This window comes from Periophthalmus magnuspinnatus, chromosome 22 (assembly GCF_009829125.3).
Source record: "Periophthalmus magnuspinnatus isolate fPerMag1 chromosome 22, fPerMag1.2.pri, whole genome shotgun sequence".
Classification (NCBI taxonomy): domain Eukaryota; kingdom Metazoa; phylum Chordata; class Actinopteri; order Gobiiformes; family Gobiidae; genus Periophthalmus; species Periophthalmus magnuspinnatus.
Genome location: NC_047147.1, coordinates 14,640,899 through 14,665,935, shown reverse-complemented (window position 1 = coordinate 14,665,935; position 25,037 = coordinate 14,640,899). Strand labels below are relative to the sequence as shown.

The window sequence follows — 25,037 nt, the reverse complement described above, 5'->3', positions numbered from 1 at the left end:
CTAAATATTTCCCCAGACAACACTAAAAAATCTAATATGCACTGAAGTCCATAAAAGATAATAGCCTGGTGCTCCCATACCTGCTGTATACCATAGGTCCAGCCCTGTTTGATGCGATCCTTAGCCCAGACATTATGTGCATTCTCTGCCAGCTTATCCACCAGAAGCTCCTGACCAGGAGTTAGTTTAATGTCTCCCAGATCCAGAGGAGTGGGTTTGTAGCCATTTGACATCATGTAGCTGCAACAGGCATACAATGAGAATGAGAAACCAGGTATTATAATTCTAAGGCTTTTAAATATTAATTACTTACTTCTTTGGTAGTTTTATCTTTTTGAGAGATTCATCGGCATTGGGGTTGACATGAGCGACACGACAACCCAAAGCTATGAGTGTCCTGTGGGAATAGTAAAACATGAAAAATTCTTTTGGCAGATGTTTTTGTTCTACCTTCAAACTGACTTTTTACACACACACGCACGCGCACAATACTGGCAGTCAACGGCCATGAAGCTGTAATAGTTTATACGGTGCGTGTCCTGATCTGCAAGGAGAAAAGGTTATGTGCTCCCAGAGGATTTCAGAATGTGAAGAGCTTCAGTCACTTTTCCTCTGCACCTTGTCAGACGTTAGGTACAGGGAAATGTCTTGATGTAAAATGCATCAGTTCAACTTGTTCAGATTGGTTTGGACAGGCATAAATGGTTTGGACAGAGGGGGTTTTGCTCTTCAATTACTCTTCATTCACTGTTTAGATACTATAAATATGAAAACAGGAAAATGGTAATTTATACATATTTGCCTATTTAGTATAGTATAGTATAGTATGTGAAATAGTGTAACTTTATATATGGAAGGCATCTGCTTATCTCCATGAAAATGTAACTACTTTGTCTGGAATGTTCCACAGTATAGCATTAAACTTAGCTGTATTGCATTTATTCAATTACAGGCGTCATCCCTGCTTAAAAAATACCTCAAAAAACATGCCTTCTTACAGTGAGCGGAATCGTCTTTCCAAAGATCTGACCTGTAGCTAGACTATACACCTGTTGCTCCACAGTGAGTCTAATGCCAACATTTCAGACAAAGCAATAAAAGTGCCACAGAGACAAGCTGCTCTACTAGTGCATCTTTAAATACCGGTAATTATGCTTATGACAGCAGTTAAAATGTCTCAGCATAAAATAGTTAATATGCTTATTTCAATGCAATGCATGCAAAAAAGTTAATTATTGACAGCAAATTACTTTTAAGAAGACTTGGAACAGGTCTCTATGGGATGGCAATTAGCTGAGCCAATTGCTGAGCTGTGCCCTGACAAATGGACAGCGATCAGAGAGTGTCAGGCTGTCAAGAGAAGAAGCTACACTGCAAAACACACACAGCCTGCTAAAGGTCGGCCTGAACCTGACCTCAGCTGTACTGCCAGCTCATTAAATCAAGTCTTTCACCTCAGAAACCCTACAAAAACAAAGATAAATGAGCGCTAATTACATACTGATAAAATGGTCTCCTCTCCCAGTGGTAATTGTAATGTCTCTCTTTCAAAACTACAGCCTGGACAAACAAATCCATATCTTTAACCTACTTGAGCGTTTCCGTTGACATCTGCAAATTGTAGTTCTTTTCCGTTTCAGGGAGCTTGGAGAAATCCACCAAACACGGATGTTGCCGCTTGTTATCATCTCTTATCTACAAGAAAAAGAAGCAGACAGTTTTTCTCTAATAATGGCTGAAAACAAAACACCCCTATGGGACAAGTTTGCATATTTAAACCATTGACATTCTGTAAGCCAATGGGAGGGCAGAGATGCAGTCTAAAATAGTAGGATTATAGTCATAGTGATAGGACAGGCTGCGTTAGTGAAAATGCCATGGAGCATGTTTTCTTGGGAGAGACAGAAAGGTGTTTGACTGGAATACCGAGTGAGAGGTGCAATGTCTCTCTCTGGGGGCTATACTTGATGCCAAACATTCCCTTTGGCATTGCTGCTCAGAGGAGGCGGGATGGCAATGGTGGATGTTTACCAAGAAAACATGCAGCGCTAGGTGCAGCTGTGGGTGTGGGGCCAATGAGCAAGGCCAGCTCTTCTGTGGATAGGAAAAAGCATTTGAAGCTAAATCTGGAGGAAAATTGTACATAGTGCAAAGGTAAGGCTGAAATAGCTCGGGCACTGTCATTGTCATTTGAAGTGGTCAATAATTGTTTATACAGCCTTGCATTAAACTTTTCTATTAGGTCCCCATTAACTGTATGAGCCAGATACTACCAGTGTACTGTAGAGATCAAGGATGTGCTTGGATGTGGTATGGAGCTCAACAGTCCTGCCCACTTCGAAGTCCACTCTGGTTCTGGAAGTAAATTTTCATAATTTTTTCCCATAGACTTTTGGAGAAATTCAGATAATAAGAGTTCAAAGACATCGCAGATATTTCTATGTGGAACTAATATCCATAACAAGTCTTAAGTTTCAAGTTTTAAGTCTAAAAAACACATTCAAAATGCTAAATTCTGTGAAAGGTTTTAATAACGTAGTAGTCTATAAAGTTTCAGATTTTAAATAAAATGATTGGTCTTATGATCATTAATTTCTACATAGTTGATTAGCCCTGAGCAAGCCTCTAAACTTATTATTTTTCTTTTTTTTCAGAAAGTCTATGGGAAAAATGAATAAGAAATTTACTTCTGGAACCAGGGGGTGGGCAGTCACTACTGGGGTCCATTACTAAGGATTCTTTATTTTACATGTTACAGGGGTTAAGTGTAAAATATAATAATTATATGTAGTGGCCTCTATAATATAATTAATATAACGATTACCGGTATACCAAAACAGTTAACTACTATATTTTACTTTACAACTAATGAAAATATATTAAGCTGCAGGAAAGCGACCTAAAAACAAATTAGAAATGTACACTTACTAATGCAGAAATGCTATGCACTAAAAATCTGACATAAACTACCCTACAAAAGAAGACTGTTTAGACCAGAACTGCCAGTCCTATCTACATATTTTCTACAGACTGTGACTCACATAACAAAAAGCTTTTCAGCAGAAAGTACACTGTGGCCATTGCTCATAATGGAGCTCTTAGTGGAAGATTTGTCAAAATACAGACTTAAGAGCTTATTGCGGGTTGCTATACACCAGTAAGGCAGAACAGGACTCTTTTGAATTATCTTTACTTACCTCATGGACAAAAACTAATCGTACTATATTTTTGACATTTTAAGAAAAGGGATTATCTAAAAGTGCTTAATTGATCTGCGAGCAAAGTGTCCTGTTCTACCTCATATAAACTATTTGTCTACTACTACTAAACACACACAATGAATTAGAATGATCTAATAACACCCTAAGATGAGTATGAAGAGTTAAAATGTAAAATGACTTGTTTCTTATCACTTACCCTCTGTTTGAAGTGAACCGCAAATTATAAAAGAGAAAGCAAGATGACGAATAGGCATTTGGGGATGGGCCATTGCTAGCATTGCTGTTAATTATTGCAATTCAAGCTGGTCTGTGTATAGATGTGTATAGATGTGTATTTGTGATGTGTGCTGGTCAAATGTATGGATTATGTCTTTCCTTTAGATGGCTCAGAGGTTACATTTCTTACCTTTCCATATGACCATCCAAGTTCAATCTTATTCATGCCCCATAGCTCATGGATGTTCTCAGCCAGCTTGTCCCGGACTTTCTCCAAGTGCAAAGGCATGACAACCTAGTGGACAGGTGTCATTTTAGTACTTCAGAGGTACGCATAATATTGAGATTGGAGAAGGGATCCTATTACTTGGCTGGTTTCCACTGGTGAAGGGATGAATGAGGCCTGGGACATGAACTGTGTAGTTCCCAGAAGGTCCCTCACTCCATCCACATCTCTCTTATACTCTTTGACAGGCTCCACCTTCATCTTCTCTTTGGGCAGCAGAGCCTCGTAACACGGAGCATAACCTGACGGAGGAAGGAACTTGAAGTCCCCATGTCGACCACCGAAAAGAAAACGTGCCCTATAGACAAGGAATAGGAAGTTAGGTTAGTTATTTTCTTCTTTCATATCAATTCAGTGAAATCAGCAACTAGGCAATATCCATTTAAGTATATGACCTAAAACCAGTGTTACTGGGTCAAAGTCCATGCAAAATCTCAAGACTCAGGAGTGACATACATAGACGTCAATTAGAATGATCGCAATTATCAGGATATACCTAAAATGTCATAGTTAAATGCTATATTTCATATTTTAAGTCCTGATCAGGAATATTTGCAGAATAGCTATTTAAAAAACAAAAAAAAGTTTGATTAAAACAAAAAGTTGTTGAACTGTTCAACAGAATCTACTATCCTCTCCCTGTGTGGAAATCAGCATCTCTTGTCTTGGTGTGTTGTTGTGTTGTCATATCTGTATCGTTGCTGGGCAACAACAATGACTCCAGTAAACCAGCCTCTCGTCAACAAACACATAAGTGGACTGATTTGGTAACAATTCAAACGTGAAGTGGTCAGTTAATTTTCTTTTCAAATCTGCAACACTGTGATCAGGATGCAGCAGAAATTCATAGATGAGATTACATCAGCAGATAAAATCTGTCTGGTGTCTTTCCATCCAGACTGAACATTGTGATGCTAAAGGCACTGACTCCGCAAAGGGATTCAACCAAGAATTTGTATGAAAAACTGATGAAGCTTGAAACTACATTTTTAGGTCACGTCAATCAAACCTTCTGTGGTCACTATAGCAACTGGGCAATACAATTTTCGATCCGGTTTGAGGCAATACACCTAGTCTGTGGAGTGGGTAGATGAGGTTACTGGGCAAGCAGCAGCATATAATATATTAGTGACATTTCACTGCTTATATTAAATCCATCATGAATATTTTCCTATGAAGGCACTTGAATTTGGAGCAGCGAATATGCATTACCTGACTCCTGCAGAGAAGCTGACCACAGGGAAGAAAAGTCCATCTGTGTTGAAATTCTCAAACATGCCCTGGACCGGCTGTCCGTTGATTCGGAAAGAGATACTTGGGGCTCCTAAGTCCAGACAGCAGCTGACCACATCCTCGGAGGTCAGGATATGTTGGTTAATGGATGCTACGGCCCGCGGGATACGGCCTGTTTGGGACACACACACAGGCAGTTATGTGAAATATGAGCCAGGAGTGAGGCTGGCACAGATTTACACACACCCTCACACATTCCTGCTGGGTTTCCATGCTTTCTGGAGACTTACATTGATTTACAGTAATTTCCTGGTGATCCCAAGCTTAATCATCTGGCCTAATGTTAACTCTAACCTTAACCTTTATTATCTGAACTGAGTATGTTTGAACTTGATTTTTGACCCCATACAGAAGGCAGGTCCCTGTGAATTAGATGTTATGTGGATTTTAATCCCCACAATGTGATAATTACCCGTCCATTCATTGTACTACATGGATCATAGTCAAAAGAGAAAAGGGCATGCAGAAGAATGACTGGACTCACTGTTGTACTGTTACTATTCGTCTTAAATACAAAAACATATTTTTACAGTCAAAGTTACACATTAGGTTATAACCCTTAAAAAACATAAAAAAAACAACTACTCTATTGCTCATCAGAGGGAGGTGTGTACCAGCCCCAAGCCTCTATAAAGCCTCCATAAAAGTAATGTTTTCACATTTCCATTAATAAATCTTTATCAATTTTAGTTTGGAATACATTTGACTTTCTTACCTGACCAGAGGTGTAGTCCATCAAAGCCATAAGAGTAGAGGTCATCTCCGACTCCATTGCCCCCCCAGCCCTCTCCCCCTCCAGGGTAAGGAGCGTAGCCCTTTGAGTTGGCCCACCCTACTCGCAGGTGAGAGGGCTCGCTGGTCACAAAGTGGTCCACATGGTCTATCATCAGCTCATAGTACCACTTCTTGTACTGTGCCGACCCCTCGCTGACACCCAGGAAGATGTTGGGACGCATACTGACAGAGCAGAACAAAGATCAGATGGGGTTCTCATTTTGCACTTTTCCTATTTGCCGTGGGAGGTTATTAATTTAATTTTAATTGGTTTCTAATGCCCCTAGTTCAGAAAGTGCACGGTCAATCACTTTGTCCTGATGTAATGCAAAAAGAGTCAAGTAGATAAATGGAATTGTCAAGATATTAACTTTATATCTACAGAATTATCACTCTATTGTAATAAATGTTAGATTTAAAATATACTGTGTTGTTAACATCAATGTATCCACCCAACCTCAAATGAATACAAAAGAGTAACAACAACGAGCAAATACTGTATGCAGAAATAACCATACTCAATTTGAATGGTGAATTGTCATATCGCAAGGGTTGCAATTATTTTGAGACATCTGCAAACATGTGTGAGATTCTTGTAATAGTTTAACTGTTCATATGTCAATCTTCTCCCATTCTCTCAAACGCAGCTATGTTAATTAATGCTCCTGGGTGTGCACAGCAAACGGAGCCTTGATTTGCAAACAAGTCACAAATCTAATCTCAATTGCCAGACTTGTCAGAAATGTGAAATAAAAACAATAAAAAAGTACAGCCCTAAGCAATATTTTGACATTAACTGCTTATATGTTTTTCTCAAATTTCAAAACAAAATAATGATTGAGTTCCAAACCTTTGCACATCATTGACCAGTTGTGTCTGAAGCAGCAGATCTCTCTTGGGAAGCAGGTGGTCACATATGAGGTTCTGATTGGTTCTCACCGCAACGCCATTGCACACGCACAAGGAGCACAGAACGTCTAGAATCTGAAAGAAAAAACATATGAGCCACTTTCCAATGACACCAATGCTAACACACATGATCACATAATGACCCTTATTTACTCTGCTATACCCCGGGCACGAATCTGTACCCTCTTGTTAAAATTACTCGTTATCATGTCCATAATCGCTGTCTGGGGGAAAGTGCAGCATAATTACTCTGAAATGCTTGTTGTGGCAAAAACATGTCTCCTTAACAAAGCGATTAAATTAAATGCGCTAGCAAAGGTGACTGGCCAGAGCACCAGTAGTTATTAGTTATTCCATATTTAGTACTGATTTATAGTTGACCTCATGCTTCTTTTGTTTTTGTTATTAACCTTTGATGGCAGTACATAACAGCTAAACCTCTAGGAAGGTTCTGTCATGGATGGGAGTTCGTATTAGTGAGCAAAGAGGAGAAAAAGTGACACTGAACCCCAAAGGGAATATTCATGGAAATAAATGTGTATCCAGTGAAGCATTTTGGGGGTAATGAGGAAAGGGGAGAGATGCAGGATCAACATGCAGAGCTGCAGTGTGCTTTACTCCTTGAATAAAAGTTCAAGAGAATGGTGATGTGCATCTAAAATAGCACTGTGTAATGTAAAGTTTTAAAATATCTTTTCAAAAATGTTGGCACTGTGGCAGAAAGCTCACTTAGAGGTTGGCGGTTTGATCTCAGCTTCGACCACTGTTACTGCCCATGAGCAAGATGTGTCCACCGGCTTCACACAATTTTCAATTAATGTACAATAAATATTATAGCCTGTTCAATGCAAATGCTATAAAAAAACCAAGTACATTTTCACTTGGGTCATCATTAAACCATATACCTAACTTCGTTTCTATGCAGCAGTTATAAATTATGATAATTACGGCACTAAACTTTAATGACAGTGTTGACCCCATTCATTCCGTGCCTGTTCTCACCTTGTGGTTGCGTCCGTGCTTGTAGAGCAGGGAGATGATGGACTTGATGTGTCCTCTCTGGATGATGTTAAGGGCCTCGGGGCTCTCTATTAAAATGCAGTGCAGAACCTCCAGGATGCCTGCACAGCCACACATTCATTTTTTACTTACCCTGGAAGGCTTTATATTGTAGTGTAATGCATTTTCCATATTCCAGACATGAACGGTGAAAAGCATGTCTTCAATACTTTTCACATAAAATAGAGTCTATACCCGATTACTAACTGTAATGTAGAATGGATGCTTCAAATGAACACTTTAACTTTCCACAATAATGGTAATTCCTTGCTTTACTACTTGCCACTAAGCATAATTCAAAACTCTGTTGGCACATCATTGCAAGTCAATGCATGTCAATGAATATTTATGCTCAAACCACAGTTGATGTTGGGGTGATGTTGAACTAATCCACTTTGTATTCATGACTGTGGCTTCTTTCCAAAAAAAAAAAAAAAAAAAAACAACAAAACACAGCGGACTTGAGTCACTTTTTAGAGCAGTTGCGTTCACATGAAAGTGTGGATATCAAAGGAGCAGAGGCAGACAGAATACATGCAGTCTGTCTCACAAGAGCACAGTCTGTGAGTGGATAATGAGCTTACCTGAGGAGGACTCCAGTCTCTCCAGCTTGCTCACCAGCCAGTCCAGGTTATTGGAGAACTGTGTGCAGTTGTTCCTGTTACCTCGTATCAATGCCGCTGCAAGACACAGCAAATTGGATCCAGTTTACATTTTCAAAGTGGTTAAACGGAGGCCTGCAGATATTGAACAAAATGAATGTCAAACCATGAAGGACATTTTGAAGCCATGTGTTGTTTCCCTTACATTAATTTGTGAGATAATTGTGTTAAAAACAGAAAATGACAATGACCAAACACATAATATGCCCCAGCTTAAAAAGACAGGGTCACCTTAGAAAGACAGGGAAGAAAAGAGAAGGCATCCCAAATCCACTTAGAGCAACACTTTATACACACACAAGTGGGTGGGTAAAAATGAGACGTGTCTTGTATAGTAAGTAACTAAATCAGTGTAAACAACAGTGTGAAGGACAGGAGAGATGTGCCTTACAGTCATATATGCAACAAACTGCAATGTTTTGAGTTTTTCTTTCCATCAACTTCAACAATATGAGTGCATCTGTGGACTGGAACACACAATATTGAATTAAAAGGTCCTATATTGCACAAAATTGACTCTCGTGAGCTTCAAGCCATGTGGCTGAAGCTCATGAGAGCCAGATTGTAACTTCATCAAAAGCAAACCTGAAGTTGTGTTTTGTTTCATTCACACATGCTTGAGTAATCCTTTATTATTAGCTTGACTACATCTCCACAGCTCAAAATGCTCTTTTCCACCTTGTGATGTCATGAAGCGGTAGTTTTCATGTTAACAGATAACTTTTACCTTTTGTTCAGCAGGGATAAGAAACTCCTGGGCTGAAATTGTCCATATGATTCCAATGAAGGTGTATGGAGTTTAAAAATACATTGGAGCACTTCCTGTATTATCACATGACATCACAAGGTGGAGCAGAGTGTTTTCTGTTTGAGAGATGAACTCAGCCTAAATATGCAGGTTTTGTGTTTAACATCAGTGAATGAAACAAAACACAACTCGGGATATGTTTTTGATGAGGAAGAACAAAAAAAAAAAAAAACAGAACAGAAAATAGTGTAATATGAGCCCTTTAAACTGAAATATTTCCATGGGGACAAGCAAATTACAGGTCAGAGGCAACTCAGCTCACAGTAACAATGAAACAAGGCATTTTCAAGCAATAAAACGTGTAGCTGAATACATGCAAAATAGATGAGTTTAATACTATACTGTGGAACATTTCAGGCAAATGAATAACATCCATTTCAAGGACAAGGATGAAGCAGACCCTCCATCAGAAAAGTTACATCGTGCACCTTTACATAACATGTCATTGCTTATATAAATGTTTGCTGCAATGGTCATAAAATGTGTTATTTTTAAGAATATGACTGATCCTACCATGGCAAATCTTCTTTTCTTGATTTTATGTCACAGTAAAATACGCAGAATTGAGAGAGCCAAAACTTTACAGTGCTGCCAGGTCGTTTTAGTGAGATACGTCCATATCAGAGAGAGCATATGGCTCCAGAGCACAAGGTTAAAGGCATTCTGGATCAGCAGTACACAGGCACTGAGCTGTGGGAGAATAAATAGCACAGCAGGAGAGAGTAAAAGCAAAACCATGCTCTTTTATGGGCTTGAAAAACACCAGGGACAACTCCGATCAGAGGTGTGAGACTGGAGGCAGCTGCTTGCAAGGCTATGAGGCTTGGCAAAGATGAACAGAAGATGAGCTGATGTGGATTTTTTTGAGCTAAGCCTCATATCTGATATTTGTCTTGCTGCTGTAGCCAATACAGATATCATGTTCATAAATAACAAAATGTATTAAAAAAGGATTTACCTGGAATTTAAAATAATTTGTTGCATGAGTATGTAAATATATAGCCAGATTTTAATTTGTATGTTAAAAAATTAAAATCTGAAGCACTGAGGACAAACTGAGAATGACACATGGCCGCACAGAGACTCCGCAAGCTTAGAAAAAATATAGATAACCAAATAGCTACTACATTTTAGATATCAAACCATTATCAATATCTGGGAAAACCTTCAGAATTCCCTGATATAAATACTGTATAGAGTTTATTTCCAGAAGTAATGACAAGGTTTACATGAATTACTGAAGTAAAAATAACATAACTGAGCAGTCTTACCAAGCAGTTCATAGAGTAGGTTGAGAATGTCTTTCCAAGCTGCTCCGGCCTCAGATCCAGCACACTCCCCAAAGTGAGCCGCGCTGTTGTACACATTTAGACGGTCTATACAGTTGGACACCAGTGTGAGCATGCCCTGTGAACAGACATAGCATAAAGTACACATAAATATTACAAAAGATCACTGAGAACATGGATGCTTTTTCACTCTCTGGCTCAAATTCAGAAGTCATTAAATCCTCTCAGTCTGGAGTTGATGTACGGTAATAGATGAAGGCAATTTAAGGTCCAGGAACTTAGTAAAAAGCTTCAGTGCACTTGTCATCTGCAGCGGGAAAACTTATACTGGCAAAAGTGCTGACTCTTTTAAAAACAATGACAGGAATACAAGATGGCATTGAAACGGTGAAAGAAACCAGTGTTCCATGGTTCCAATGTTGCACTTTGTCTTTGCAAAAGCTCCACCTCAGCTTTTAGTCCATCAAGCAGGCACTAACTGAAACGAAGTCACAATCATAGCAGTACAGTTTCACTTTTAAAACTGTCATATGGCATGGGGGCTACTGTGTTTTCTCTGTATTAAAATGGAATATAACTTGACAGCCGTAAAGTTTGCAGTGAGTGACTACAAATGCTGACTACAAAGAGTAACGGCAATAAATAGAGCTTTATTTTATATTTCCATTGTATTTTATATTTGTATTGTGCAGCACTTTGGACACTGAATTGGATTGCAGTGTCTTAAAAATTCTTAAATCCATCGCTCAGTTTGGCTTGACATCCCGCTTACCCTCTCTATCCAATATAATGTCTTCTTTATATTTGTGCCTGTGAACGCTTAGAATTGTGGGAGAGACTCACTTCCTGCTTGAATAGGTTCTGGCGATTCTTGAGTGAGCGCAGCTTGATCTGTCTCTCTTCGTGCTCCAGCTCGGCGTCTGGGAGCTGGAAATAGGCGATGAGGTCATTCAAGGTCTGGAGCACCTCTTCCACAGGCAACACCACCACAGCTCTGTTCTTCACGCCCAGGCAATCCAAGTCTCTGTGGCACAATGAAAACCGGTCAATGCACAAAGAACACAATGCTACTGAAATAAAATGTAGATGAGGTCATTATAACTATATTCTAATCATGTTTTAATACATAATTTACATATTCGTTTTTTTAATAGAACAAAGACAAAACAAAAATTAACAAAAAGGTGAAGAGTGTCATTAAAGATGCACTATGTAACTTTAACTGTAAGGATTTGCCACCTGCTTTTTTGTATTCAATTATAGATTTTTTTACTGCTCAAAAACACCCTAAAACATATATTCTCACGACATGGCGACAACCAAGTCAAACCCTCCATCAGAAAAAATACAAAATCCACCTTTACAGGGACTAACAGAAACACATAAACAGTTGAACAGTTGCAGACTTATACAAACATTGCTCCATCAACAACCTCTCCCAGTATTTTCTCGATCTTAGTAGTATCTTTTTAGTGTCGGAGAATTAGGTTCTTAGCACATTTTCAAAATTAGCCAAGCACATGCCACCAGTCCAGTACTCTGAACACAGATTTGCTATTTTAATCCATGGTTAACAATATCTTGGTTAGAACATGCCCCATTGATACTAAAATATACTTGTAAAAAGGCTATAATTGAACCACTGGGCAGACTGTGATGACTGGTCTATGTTTAGCCCACAGGTTCATCCATGCTGAAAGGCTGATTTTCGTTGGCGTGCTAAAAATAGCTTGTGTCGTAAGCGTGGGAGGAGGAGGGAGGAGGAGGGAGGAGGAGCGCTGGGGAACATATGTGTCACAGCCGCCGCGGGAGGAAGAGGGGGGGCAGGCTGAATCTCACATGTTCACGTCACGACTGTCTCCAATGGGACCCAAAGGACACTCAACCACTTGATAGCAAATAAGTGGAGGAGGAAGTATCCGTTTATGTGTTCAGTGCTTGTTACCCTCCAGAGCCGCTAGTGCGTAAAGCAGTGGCACGTCTGCTTTGTTTGCCATTAAAACACGAGTGAACAGCGGAAGAATTCATTTGGGGATGTGGCCTGAGGTCTAGTCCCAAGCATGTATCCCAAAATGTCTATGGGATTTTTTATGTTGAACAAGTGTATTTCAGACCATTGACGTGTAGCCAATTCAATTGATCACCAAGGAAATAACCTGCATCAGTGAAAGGCAGACTCATTTACATATTACAACTGTATAAAAATACAGGTTACTATGACAACAGGTGTGTATAATTACAGGAAAAATGATGTTTTCGACACTACAGGTGGATGTTTAGTCAAGGTCATCATTGGGGACAAAATAAAATAACAACTATTGCTACACTTTGGATACATCTGGGAGCAAGTCACTGTAATACTTTCACAAGATTTGAGCTCTGACATAGCATATTTATGTCAGGAAGGGCATCTGGTGTAAAAGCATGTGAATTACATGCTGGGTGATATATAGTGGCAACCTCGAGCGCACAAAAGTCAAGCTGATCGTATCTTCTCTACTGGTAAATACATAGTTTTAAGTAGGCTACTGTTTTGGATTATTTGGCCATATGAATTAAATATAATCTAAATGTCTAGATATTAGCACAGTCCAGTAATAAACATATCACTGCCTGTTACCTGATAAATCTCTTAAAAAGCAGTGTGGTATTGCGGATGATACGTGCGGCCCGGGACTCCTCGTGCTGACAGCGCTGCAGGGTCAACCCATCGTCCATGTGCCCTTCTGAATGGAGACACGCCTGAGAAAAATACAAGTGAAAAAATTATGTGTTGCTAATGGATTTAATTTATCAGGTCATTACAATAAAAACTGCTCAGATGAATCAAATGTATTTCTTCCAGACATTAGCTTATTTGTTGTTGAAGACTTAACTGTAAGTAGGGGCACAGGGCGATGCTTGTATACTCACTCTTCTCTTGAGTGGGCCTAGCCGGGCGGACTTGACATCAGGTGCCTGGTATGAGAGCCAGAGTCCCGTGGCCACGTGCATAATGAAGCAGAGAGAGTCCCCGTATTTAATCTCGGCCACCCCCATGCCCTCGATGTCCCGCTTGGGGCTCTGTTCCAGTTTCTCCTGCGCAGGAAAGGAAGAGAGCAGACGTGTCAAAGCTGTCAGAGTAAATGCTCATGTGTAAGTGCAGCACACCTGGAGATGTGGTCCCATTAAAACCAGTCAAACACATGACAGGGGCTATATGGGTATGTCAGGAAGAGAGCAAGGACAGCATCTATGACTATACAGTTACAACTATGTGAAAAAAGGTATTAAAGGATCAGGATGGTAGTCGTTAGGCCTGTCAGGATAACACATTTTGAAGCAATATACTGATTCTGAAAATAATGTTTAAATGAATTTAGCACTTCCATAATAAACTTAAAACAGGATAATCACAGTAAACCCTCTTTCTAAGTGAATAAAACATATGTATATGTATAAGTTAATTATTCGACCATCGACAACTCAAATGGCATCATGCCTAATACTACATCAAATTTAGAAAAATTTCCCCGAAACTGAAATATTGTTCATCTAGTATATACTGAAGGATAAGTCAAACCTCGGAATATGTCGAATCTCATCAATCTTTAACTAAAACTACAACTTTTTGTCCAGTTGACAGATTTTAATTTTTAACCCTTGGATGCACAACCTACCAATACCTACACTCTTCCACGAGTGGGGTCAAAAATGACCCCAATTAAAATCAATGCGTTTTTGCAATAACCTGGGTGTTATTCTTGAAAATCTTTAAAACGAAGAGTTGGAATATTTTCATTTTCCAGGTACTCCTCATAAAACATGTTTGTGACATGAGGCCATTTGCATTTTATTTATTTTTTCATTATTTTTTAAAGAAATTGCTGTTTTTGTATCACTACCCCCACTTCCACAAGTGGGGTCAAAAATGACCCCAATTGAAATCAATGTGTTTTTGCAATAAACTAAACACATTTATCTCATGATGATTAAGATGATATATTTTGCTCAAAGAAAAGGGTAGCTTCCTTTTTGACATGTACATTTTTCTTTTTTTCCATTCACATTTTAGCAGTTAATAATGAATCAATCAGGTCAATCAAGTGACAAAACATGTTTGTGTGCCCCTATGTCTGAAGGATGAACAGAGAACATTCAACAGGTCCAGAGACCATAAGACATATTTACACACACAAACATCTTATCTCACTGTGTGCACCATCACAAGCTACTTGCTTCTGGCTGTAACCATTGCACACAGGGGTACTGAATTTCCAACAGCAATCAGTGGCTTTGTAATCTTTGTTTCGTGGACACAACTGGGGCCTCGTTCTCTTCTGCTGGCTCTGTGTGCTTCTTTCCTGTGGCCAGATAGCAGGAATTTTTGTCACGCCACACCTTCCCATTGCTTCAGTGATGTAGGTTGGTAGGGTCGGTGTACCTTCCAGTCGACTTTTCATGTGAGGTGTCACGAGCTCCTTTGAGACCTCTGTGAGGAAGTGTCGTCATCCGTTGGTGATGCCTACACAAAATTCAGGGTGCTGAGCCGTGAAAAATTAATAAGCATTCAGAGCACCACGCCACGCCACCTCTGTGTCTGGCCTTTGCAGATGTAGTTGCCAACCATCTGATCCATAGTGTCTACTCCTCCTTTGGCCTGGTTGTAGAAGCTGATCGCTTCTGTTCTTCTTTTGTTTTCCTTTGGGCTGTTTTCATCCACCATCTTGCTGTGGTGCATTGTGCTAAGCAGCAGAACAGCTTTTCCCTTTTGTCTCACATAGATGATCGTGGTCATGTTGCCATTGAAACCAAATACAGTGCTGTAGACCACTCTGGACCTGGAAGCCTTCATGACTGGTGGAATGTCTGACTTGTTCTGTCACAAAGTTCCCACAACAGTCAGACCCTTCTCCAGGAGATGCTCTGCAAGACGCACACTGGTGAAGAAGTTGTCCTTGGTGATATTGCGACCTTTGTGTCTGAATTCACTGCACAACTGACAGACAATGTTTTCCCTCAGATTCTTCTGGATGTCTTCCCCTGGCTATCTCCCTAGGTACACAATCCTATCAACTGCATATATGGTGCATGCATCACAAACCCACCCCTCCTGGGTGGTGAGACTGCTGACATCAGGTGTATAAGTGGGACAGAATTGACAGTCAAAGTTGCATCAGATGTGAGAGATGACATCAGATGTGTAAGTGGCACAGTCAGAGTTGCTAAGAATTAAAGGTTCATAGAAGATTCCATAGGAATTGCTTGGGGTCTTTTTTGACCCCACTTGTGGAAGAGTGGGGTAGTGATACAAAAACTGCAATTTCTTAAAATTAATGAAAAAAAAAAGAAAAATGCAAATGGCCTCATGTCACAAACATGTTTTGTGAGGAATACCTGGAATATGAATATATTTCAACTTTTCGTTTTAAAGATTTTGAAGAATAACAACCTCTGGGGTCATTTTTGACCCCACGTGTGCATCTAAGGGTTAATGCTGTTAATTTCTTGTTTCAGTTCTGCCCTAGTTTGAGACTAAATTAGAATGTGTGTATAATGTTTGATTTGTAATATTACTGGAGATTTTCTTACTACACTGTTTACTGTTCCAAGGTCATTGTATTTAAAACTTTTGGTTACTTCTCAAAAAAAGATCAAATTCAATGCTACGGAATTTATTATGATTACCGGTAATAAAAGAATTCAGCATCTTTGTTTCTGCCCACAGTTTTTTTTTTTCAGTGCCTTGTTTTTAACCTTGCCAAATTACAAATTACATTATGCAAATCGCTGCCACTTAGAGACACATGATTTGCTGTGGTGACCTTGGAAGGGAGAAGCCAAAGCAAATGCCACAAAGAAAATATGTTTTGTGTCATCCATGCAATATTGAACATGTGAGTGTTACATACAGGAGGCTCATCGACAGCCGTTTGGCCCCTTTTGTTATACATTCAACTGTCTCAATGGGTTCTTGTTTTTCTCCAAACTATGCTTTATGTTTATTTTGGGTCTTTGTCTGTCCTAAATCTGGTTAATCCATTTTATCATTGCATTACCTGGTCGCTACTTTGATGATATTTTCTTGATTTTTGATGGTACTTTATAAGAACTATTGAAGTTGCATAAATATTTAAATAAATCCTAATATTAATTTGTCAATTGAATATTCACTCTACAGAAAAAAGACATCACAGAACACTATACTGAGAGCAGATTCTTTTCTTCCTCAACACATAAAGGTGATTTTATGTAAGCCCAAATGAAGACTGTTGCAGGTCAAAGCATGCTGGCTTTGGCCATGTAAATAAAGGTCTTTTAAGTAAACTTCCCTTGTGCAGCTCATACTTTTTTTCTGAAGTTTCTGGATTTAGTGTTTAAGTATGATCCTTGTTCTTCAGTTTCACAGATTGGAACACCTGTAGCAAATATCCACATCTTTGTTTTGCCAGTGGATGTACCTTGGATGCTCTGAAGCAGAAGGCCGTAGCGTTGGTGTCTGACCTCTCCCTGTCCTGTAGTACCAGCCCTCTGTCCTCGGTCAGTGCTAGGTAGTGTCCAGTGGTCAGGTGTCTCAACCTGAAGGCCTGGCCCCAGCGAATGTGGCTCCCGCTCCAGCTGTCAAAGTCACCATCAGACAAGCAGAAGTAAATATATACAGACAAATACAGCAGAGAATTTCATAAGCCCTGGAAGCATATTACAGGCTAATTAGTTGATCTAAACTTGGCTGCTAGCTGTTAATTATCTATCGTGCCATGTGGTTGAACGAGCAAAACAAACAGGGAAAATATCTCAATAATTAAGCACTTTTCTGGAATAAATTTGAAAGACAGGTGCAACTTTGAGTAATTCTTGTAAAATTAATACCAGCTTTCTCATTAATATGGTCAACTGATTTGAACATTTCTCAAGTAATTTTACTTTACTGAAAATTAAGAGTGCAAATGAATTTACTTTGGAATTAAACTAATTAGTAGCAATGGCAGAAGTAGATTAGAGGTAGAGTCATTCAATATTGAAGTATTAGACCTGCATTTTTGTTGATGAAATAGAGACAAGAGAACCATATAGTAGACATTTGTGTACTTTTCATGTCTAAATTAATCCTCCATATTTATGTGGGCAATCTGATGCTCAAACATATTGTATTGATGGCCTTGTTGTGACTGGCTAAGCAGGACATACAGAAGAAACACAGAGATAAGAAACATCAGAAAGGAAACTAAACTCACCTGATCCGGAGCGGCTCCAGCCTCCACAAGGACCTGGCTTTGGCGCCGGCTTTACCCGTCTCATAGTTGATGATCCTGGGGACGCCACAGAATTGTGAGTGGGTGGTGTTTGTCTGGGCATGTACCTCTCCCAGATACAGTGAAGGTCATTCATCCTGGACCCATCCCTGTTCTTCCTCATCTGTCAGGTTCATCTCCAGCTCACAGAAACATAAACACACACAGCACCGCATCCCTCATACCTCGCCCTGATAACCCATAGCTACGCTGCCTATCACAGATACGGGTGACTGGGTTGGAAGATAAGAAGAAATCGCTCATCATGCCTTCTGCTCGTGCGGTGCGACATGTTTCATCTGCTCTAAAAGAAAATATGGCCTGTATAAATCACACTTTCAAGAATTTCAAGGACAACAGCAGGAGAAACGCTGGAAATTGGTGTCTAATCCTGCCCCCATTCACCGGAGAGCACTGTTCTAAAAATAGCCTGTCTGTGTGTGTATGTGCTGTGTGTTTTTGTGAAAGTGAATGGTTGTGTGGGAGGGACATGCACCTAATGGCACCTGGCCAAATGTGTACGCTCCTCACCCGCGGTTTTGACCCACTTCATGCTGCCTGCACTGTTTTTTCTATGCCCTGTCTTATCTGAGATGGCATTATCACTATATATGGTTAAAAATAAAATCACAACTATTCCAGCTCCCTTGAGAGGCTGGGATCAGGCAGGATGGAGATCTATTTATAGATCAGGATTGCTATACAGAGATCACAGGTCAGTTAACATTGGTTACATACTTATAGTGCCACTAAAGAGTGACCCCTATTGCTGTAGTGTAATCTCATTATTCTATGTGGCACTTGTTGTGATTCGCACCTCTGCTCCTCCTCACTCTGATCCGATCCCGGGATGGACACCACTTCGTCGTGTCCATGGAAAAAGCGCATAACATGACCCCCCAGCAGGTAGCCTGTAACAGTGAGGGGGAACAAAATACAATCTTTGAAAAATAGGATGCCTTATTGAAATACACTTGATTTTAACCTCCAGCAAATACATATATAATGATTTAGCATCAAATTAAACACATACACTTTTGTTAAATAGCACTCAAGCACTCAACAAATGATTTGCTATAACTATATTTAAATTGGAATATCTGCTGTAAATTACCTTCCTCTATGTTGCTCCCAGAGCAGATGGGATGGACATTCCACAGAGTCTGCATGAAGGAGGCATCCACTTGGATGTTGCCATTGGAGATAGATAAGTGCTGTCAAGAATGAAAATATTGAAAACCATATTTAATAAACCATAACAGCACATAGCATACACAGTGAAATAGACCGTTGCATCAGTGGTGTTCCTATTACATCATGTCACTGTTTACCACACATAAAACTGACAGATGCCTTGCTTGTAAGAAATTTACTTGATGTTGCAGCACTGTTTATGAATATTCTGTCCATGTGAATATGAGAATGTGCCACAAGTAGATGGCAGCTGTGTTCTCATCATCATGTCCCCCTGGAGCCCTGAGGGGCCCTTGGGTGTTATGTTGCTGCTGATGGGTGAGAGCGAGAACAGACTGCAGATTGACACTAGTGGCTATAGGTGACAGTGGTCATGTGTCCGGGGCCTTTATGGTGTGGCTCGATAAACCAGAGCAAGCTGCTGTCTGCTCCACAGTGAGGTGTCCTGCAGCAGTCTAACACTGATGCTGAGGCAGAGAGCATGACGGTCAGATGGAAATGTATTATAGTGGAAATATAATAGTGATTAATGACACTAGGCATTGGGATGTGACCAGGACGATAACAGCACGTTAAATATACCAGCAGAAATCAATGTATGATCGTACACAAAGCTTTACAGTCTTAGTCTAACCAAAAAAGTTGGTTGTAGCATTTAATAGGATTTCTGTCCCCGGGTGGAGAGAGGTTAAGGAGCAGAACGTCTGGTAACAGGATTGGCATAATCTGAAATGTTGTCACATCAGGAAGAGCTGGTCGAATGCCCTGCTGACACCTCTGTGTTATGCACAAATCAACATAACTACAGGCCAAAGGGCTCAACAAACTGTATTTGAACACAAACTCACCAGGTATCTCTCTGAAGACACACTGACCAAGATGAGGTCATCTCCAATGCGCACCTTCTCTCCTTCAGATCTCTGCTTGGATGCTGGGTGAATTGTCCACCAACACGCCTCCCCTAGATGTCAATAAGAATTATTAGTTGGATGTTTTTAATCGAGAGACCCACATCCAATTCTCCGTCAGTAAAAGCATGTGGTTTGGAGCTTCAGACTATGGAGAAAAATGTGATAATATTTTCAGTCAAATGGAAAGGTTTGAAAGGCTGATGTTAATGATCAAGAAATTAATATTGGACATTTGTATTTGGTTTAAGACAAAATTTTATAAAATTGAAAATCATAATCAATCAATATGAAGAAAAAAAAATCCAGCCCTACATCAAATCAAATTCCCAATGTGTATAATTTCTATAACTATGTCTCAGGTCATTATCACTACTACTAATGACATTGGTCCCTCATGTTGACTTGACTTATATTACATTATTACAATATTACATTCATATATAGAATAGCGATGCAATTGTGTGTAATTGGTTGCTGTTAACTAGTTCTGTGGTTAGTGACTCAAATAACACAAAAAAGAGACATTTGCTCCCCATGTAATGTTTTCTTTTCTCATGCAGCAGCTGCAATGAGACACCCTCGGCATAAATCCTATCTCATACACAATGAGGAGTGGGTCCTTGCTATCAGGATACCACAAGTGTATCAAACGTGCCAGCGAGATGTAATCAGCGCTGACAATAGTAGCTCACCGTATGTCTACATAGAACTCTGCAGGGGAATATTAACTGGGAGGAGGACACACTCAAAAGCAAAATAAGGTGTGTGGATGGGTAAGATCGGAGGAGAAAAAAAAGAACCCAGACACAGGCAGGGAGGGCAAAAAGCAATCAGTGCAAATAAAAGGGTTGGATAGAGTCTTGTCACCTGTGGAATCCTCCTGCAGACCCACATCAAAAGAAAGCTTATCAGTTTGTGAGCGCGATGTCTTCAAGCAGGCCAGGTACTGCAACGAACACAAGAATCGCACTGCACAATGTCATATCACCACCAATGTCAAAGGCTAATGATGCATAATCCCGCTAGGCAAGGCTAAGCCTGTTTATATTGTGTTGGTAGTAAAGTGCGCGCCCTCTTACCATAGAGCTAAAGGAGTGGCGGAGGAGGATGGCATGTCCATATAGGAGGGTCTTGTGTCCGCCGCTGTGTGCTGCCTAGAGATATAATTTACACATATTTCATTTTTAAAAGTTATTACTATGACAGAAAATCATGTCATAGAAAAACTATGACATGCAAAATCCATCATCAATGTTACCAATCACCTTTTGAGGAAAAAAAAACATGCAATTGGACTTGCCAAAAAAGATGGTGACCCCTGTATCCATGCACTTTAAAGGACTCATCTTTCCACAGGTAGAAAAGGAAGGATGCACCACTACCATCCAATGCAAAGGGAGCGTCCACATTGCATTTAGAGCACTACGATGCACAAATGGAATCTCCACCAAAGATGCAAAAGGGTGTTTAATATAATAAAAAAAGGTAGTGGCTTGTTTTGGAGTTGTTTTCGGTTTAGGCAAGCAACTCACCTTCCTTATGAGCCGCTAGGAAGCATAAAGGTAAGAAAAAGTGTTATTTTTAAGAACAGTGCTAGTCTTTCACAGCACTTTTCAGGCTTTGCCAGCGAGAGTTTTTTGTAAGGGTCTTTTCAAGGAACTCACAAAAGAAGCTAAAAATATATTGTCCATTGCACAACACTAACACTACAGGCTAATCACAAGGCTATGTCAGGCCAACTTTTTCTATTATTCTCAAAATCTTACATGGTCTGACTACATCATGTGGGAGGAAAGAATGGTGGTTTTCTATTTTTACTGAGCATTTGCCTTTCTGGTGCAAATTATATTCCTTCAAATGTGCATTTTGATTTAACATAGTGTAATGTCAGATGCCCTTAAAGAAGACATGGTCCATTTATCCAAGTGGAACTTGTACATTGGGTTTTGGAGTTACTTGTGTAAAAAAAAGATAATTTATTGTTTGTAGTAAGTTACTATATTTTTTGACCCATAGATGTTTAAACTCATGTTCAAAAAATACTTGTCCCTCTAAAATATATATTTCTCTATCTAACATAAAGTATTCATTGAAAATAATTCAAGTCTCAACTTGTGTCACAAAGTTTCAATACAAATGTGTAATTGCAAAATATTACAATATTCCTGTTTAGTGTTGACATGTTTGTGTTTTGTGTCTATAGCTGCACTCTGTGTTCCCCTGTCCCAGAGTGTATCTCTGTGTTTGTGTAAGGACAGGCTGTCGGGGACAATAGGTGGGTTGCTGTCATGGTGCAGACTGCAGCACTGGCTCCATGTCTCCTCTCCACTGTGCTGCTGCTGCTACATCGCTTCAACGCACTGAGCTTTATGCACTGAGGCACATCCAACTGCAATCACCACAACCAATAAACCCTCAGCTCCCTGCGGCTTTTGCCAGCACTCCTACTGCAGTGCATAGTGTACAGAGAAAACAGTACAATACGAATCCTGCTGCACCACACATCCAGCCACACTTTGAGTGTAAATGGGCAAAACTGTATTGCACTTGAACCATAAAGGAAAAGGCTATTGGGCGTAGCAAAGGAGCTTTGTTGTTGTACAGTGGCGGATCTGACCACAAGTGACATCCTCTTATCAGTTTAGAGACGTGACATTTAGCAGGACGCTGCCTCCTGCTGTGGCCCCGCTGGACACTGTGCACAAGTTTGACCTGGGATGGTTAAACTATAAGATTAAAGTAAACAGTAAAGTTAACCATATAAAAGTAAGTTAGGAATGAAAGGAAAAGAATGACATGTTTATGTGGCTTCTAATAATAACTAAAGGGGAAGAAAAGGAAATGTTGCCATTTAAAATTTAAGTTAACACACTAAACTGTATTATAGTTGAGTACAAATGAGAACACTTATTTTAATTAGGACTGAAAACAATCTATATCAAACTATATCAAACCAGTATTCCATATTTTTGTTCTTTTAGAGATTGTGTTATAGCTAGAATCTTACACAGTCAGATTATAATAACCCTGCATATGCTAATGGAACAACCTACACATCCAATACCTAGAGTACAACTGAATGTAACCTTTTCTTAGATTATAAAAGAACATAATGGTTCCGTATGCAGCCACAGTGCCACAGGACTCGCCACATTACCTTCTTTAGTTGGATACACACTCTGACATTTACTCTCTCTGCTCCTATGTTGTTCTTACACTCCTCTTTTGTCTTTTTGTGTCTTCTTACTAAAGCGTCCCAAACTAGCAACGCTCCTCTCCAGACTCCAGCCGCTGTCTATTGATAAGTCCATCTGTTCTGAAGACGTATTGATTTACCCCGCTCAGCTCAGAGACATATTCAACCTCCTGTTTCCTCTTTAATGGCGCTCCTTCTGGTGACATTTCAGGCCGGCCCGGCAAAATGATGAATAGTCCCACAATATCGAAAACAGATAAATGTGAGAGGAGTGAATGCACTGTAAGAATGATCCATCCAGGCTTCTAAAGTGCTGGCTATAAAGGAAAACAAGGTGCATAGTGATAAAAGAGAAGCTTATAAAAAATATGGCAAATGAATTCTACAAGAATAGGATTCTTGTAGATAATGTGAAAGGGAGTGGTGAACGCAGCAGCAGGATCAGTGCACCAGTTAACTGTTGCTGGAGCTGTAATTTAGCATTTAATATTGTGATTCTCTCTGCTAAGGCTCTTAATTCCCTGCCAGTGCTCACACAAGCTCCAGAGAAGCAGTGGAACCAATGCTCTTGCCTTAGCTCAAACGGTCCACTGCAAAGCTCCAATGGCAGTCAAGTTAGTATAGAGTGCAAATGAGTCCAGCAGTGGCAGATGAAAGTTTAGTGTTAGGAATTTGATAAAAAAAAAAAACTAAAAAAACAACAACACCATTTTAGTGGTGAGCCCGCAAACTGTTACAGCCAAGTTACAGCTCTTCATAGAGGCAACGCCACTCACAGTAAAAAATTATGTTTTTACAATGTATTTTTGAGAAATAAAAAATAACTTGGAATTGTATAAATTGCAAGATATGTTTTATGTAATATTGCGGAAAATTCCAGACAAGGCAATATAGACAAGCAAGCAGGCAGACCCCAAAAATATAACCCATTTTCAAGTTATGTAGGCTTTAGATTATAAATTAGCTATTACTAATTAAGTGTGTGTGTTCAGACACACAAAACAAGCTATGTGAAATTATTTATCTAGTGCAAACAAACAGAGGTAAAGGCCAAAGACAGCTAAAATACAGTTAATTTCAATATGGCATCAAAGAGAATTGCCCTCCAATGGGAATTTTTGAAAGTCTACATTTTATGATAATTGTTGTGTGTGGAGCTGGTAACAGGCAGTAATTCTTGTGGGAGTAAACATATCAAATCAGGGTCCATTTGCATTTTATAGCACATAATATACTGCCATATATGTGAAGGTTCTAGTAGCTAACATACACGCAATACAGATATACTTCTCTCTACATCCTCAGGCAAGACTACTACAGACTACTACTAATCTGACAGTAATCCTGCATCGTGCTGCCTCGTCCCCAGTAGTGTAAAGAGACTCAATTACCATGTCTTGCAAATGTTTTTGAAAAAAAAACAGTGCAAATCAAGTTACAATTTATTTAAGTAAATGCTAATTTTTTAACTCTTATTGATCATGTTTTATAAAAGGTTAGAGTATTGTTACTGCAACCACAAAAGTTTTCACAGCCCTTGAGGATAAACAAGATTGTGCAGCACATTTTATTGATTTAACTAAAGCTTTTGATTCAGTAGATCATAAAATCCGGACATGAAGGCATATTGGATTTGATAATGCTACGTGTAATTGGATTCCAAATTCCAAAATGATCTTTCAAACAGAAACCAGGAAGTAGTAGCCAATGGCTTTAAGAACTTTTTTTTTTACTTTAAGCAAAGGAGTGTTCCAAGGCTCAGTTTTGGGCCCACTACTTTTTTTTTTTTTTTTTTTTAATTTAAGTGCTCCCTCTGCTGATCAGGCAATTTTAAAATTGCAGCAAGATTTTAATGAAATTCCAAATTCCCTAAAAAAAATCTGAAATTATCATTGAATGCAATTAAACTGAAATATATGTTTTTTTTCTAAAAACATTTAAGTGAATC

General features: G+C 39.4%; 1 protein-coding gene across 1 annotated transcript in view; it reads right to left on the bottom strand.

Moving 5' to 3' along the window:
• LOC117390176 (ryanodine receptor 3-like) overlaps positions 1–25,037 on the bottom strand; it is a 109,414-nt gene that overhangs the window by 50,112 nt on the left and 34,265 nt on the right. Inside the window, exons 4-26 of the mRNA XM_055231285.1 lie at positions 21,426–21,440; positions 20,973–21,047; positions 20,761–20,839; positions 19,831–19,943; positions 18,903–19,002; positions 18,606–18,699; positions 17,732–17,806; positions 16,958–17,114; positions 13,431–13,595; positions 13,138–13,259; positions 11,361–11,541; positions 10,500–10,635; positions 8,343–8,438; positions 7,702–7,820; positions 6,641–6,774; positions 5,732–5,973; positions 4,936–5,128; positions 3,805–4,021; positions 3,628–3,732; positions 3,418–3,420; positions 1,592–1,695; positions 314–397; positions 81–240 (exon numbers count right to left, since the gene is read on the bottom strand). Of these exons, the coding sequence (XP_055087260.1) occupies positions 81–240; positions 314–397; positions 1,592–1,695; positions 3,418–3,420; positions 3,628–3,732; positions 3,805–4,021; positions 4,936–5,128; positions 5,732–5,973; positions 6,641–6,774; positions 7,702–7,820; positions 8,343–8,438; positions 10,500–10,635; positions 11,361–11,541; positions 13,138–13,259; positions 13,431–13,595; positions 16,958–17,114; positions 17,732–17,806; positions 18,606–18,699; positions 18,903–19,002; positions 19,831–19,943; positions 20,761–20,839; positions 20,973–21,047; positions 21,426–21,440 (2,769 nt within the window). The remainder of the gene's footprint in view (positions 1–80; positions 241–313; positions 398–1,591; positions 1,696–3,417; positions 3,421–3,627; positions 3,733–3,804; positions 4,022–4,935; positions 5,129–5,731; positions 5,974–6,640; positions 6,775–7,701; positions 7,821–8,342; positions 8,439–10,499; positions 10,636–11,360; positions 11,542–13,137; positions 13,260–13,430; positions 13,596–16,957; positions 17,115–17,731; positions 17,807–18,605; positions 18,700–18,902; positions 19,003–19,830; positions 19,944–20,760; positions 20,840–20,972; positions 21,048–21,425; positions 21,441–25,037) is intronic.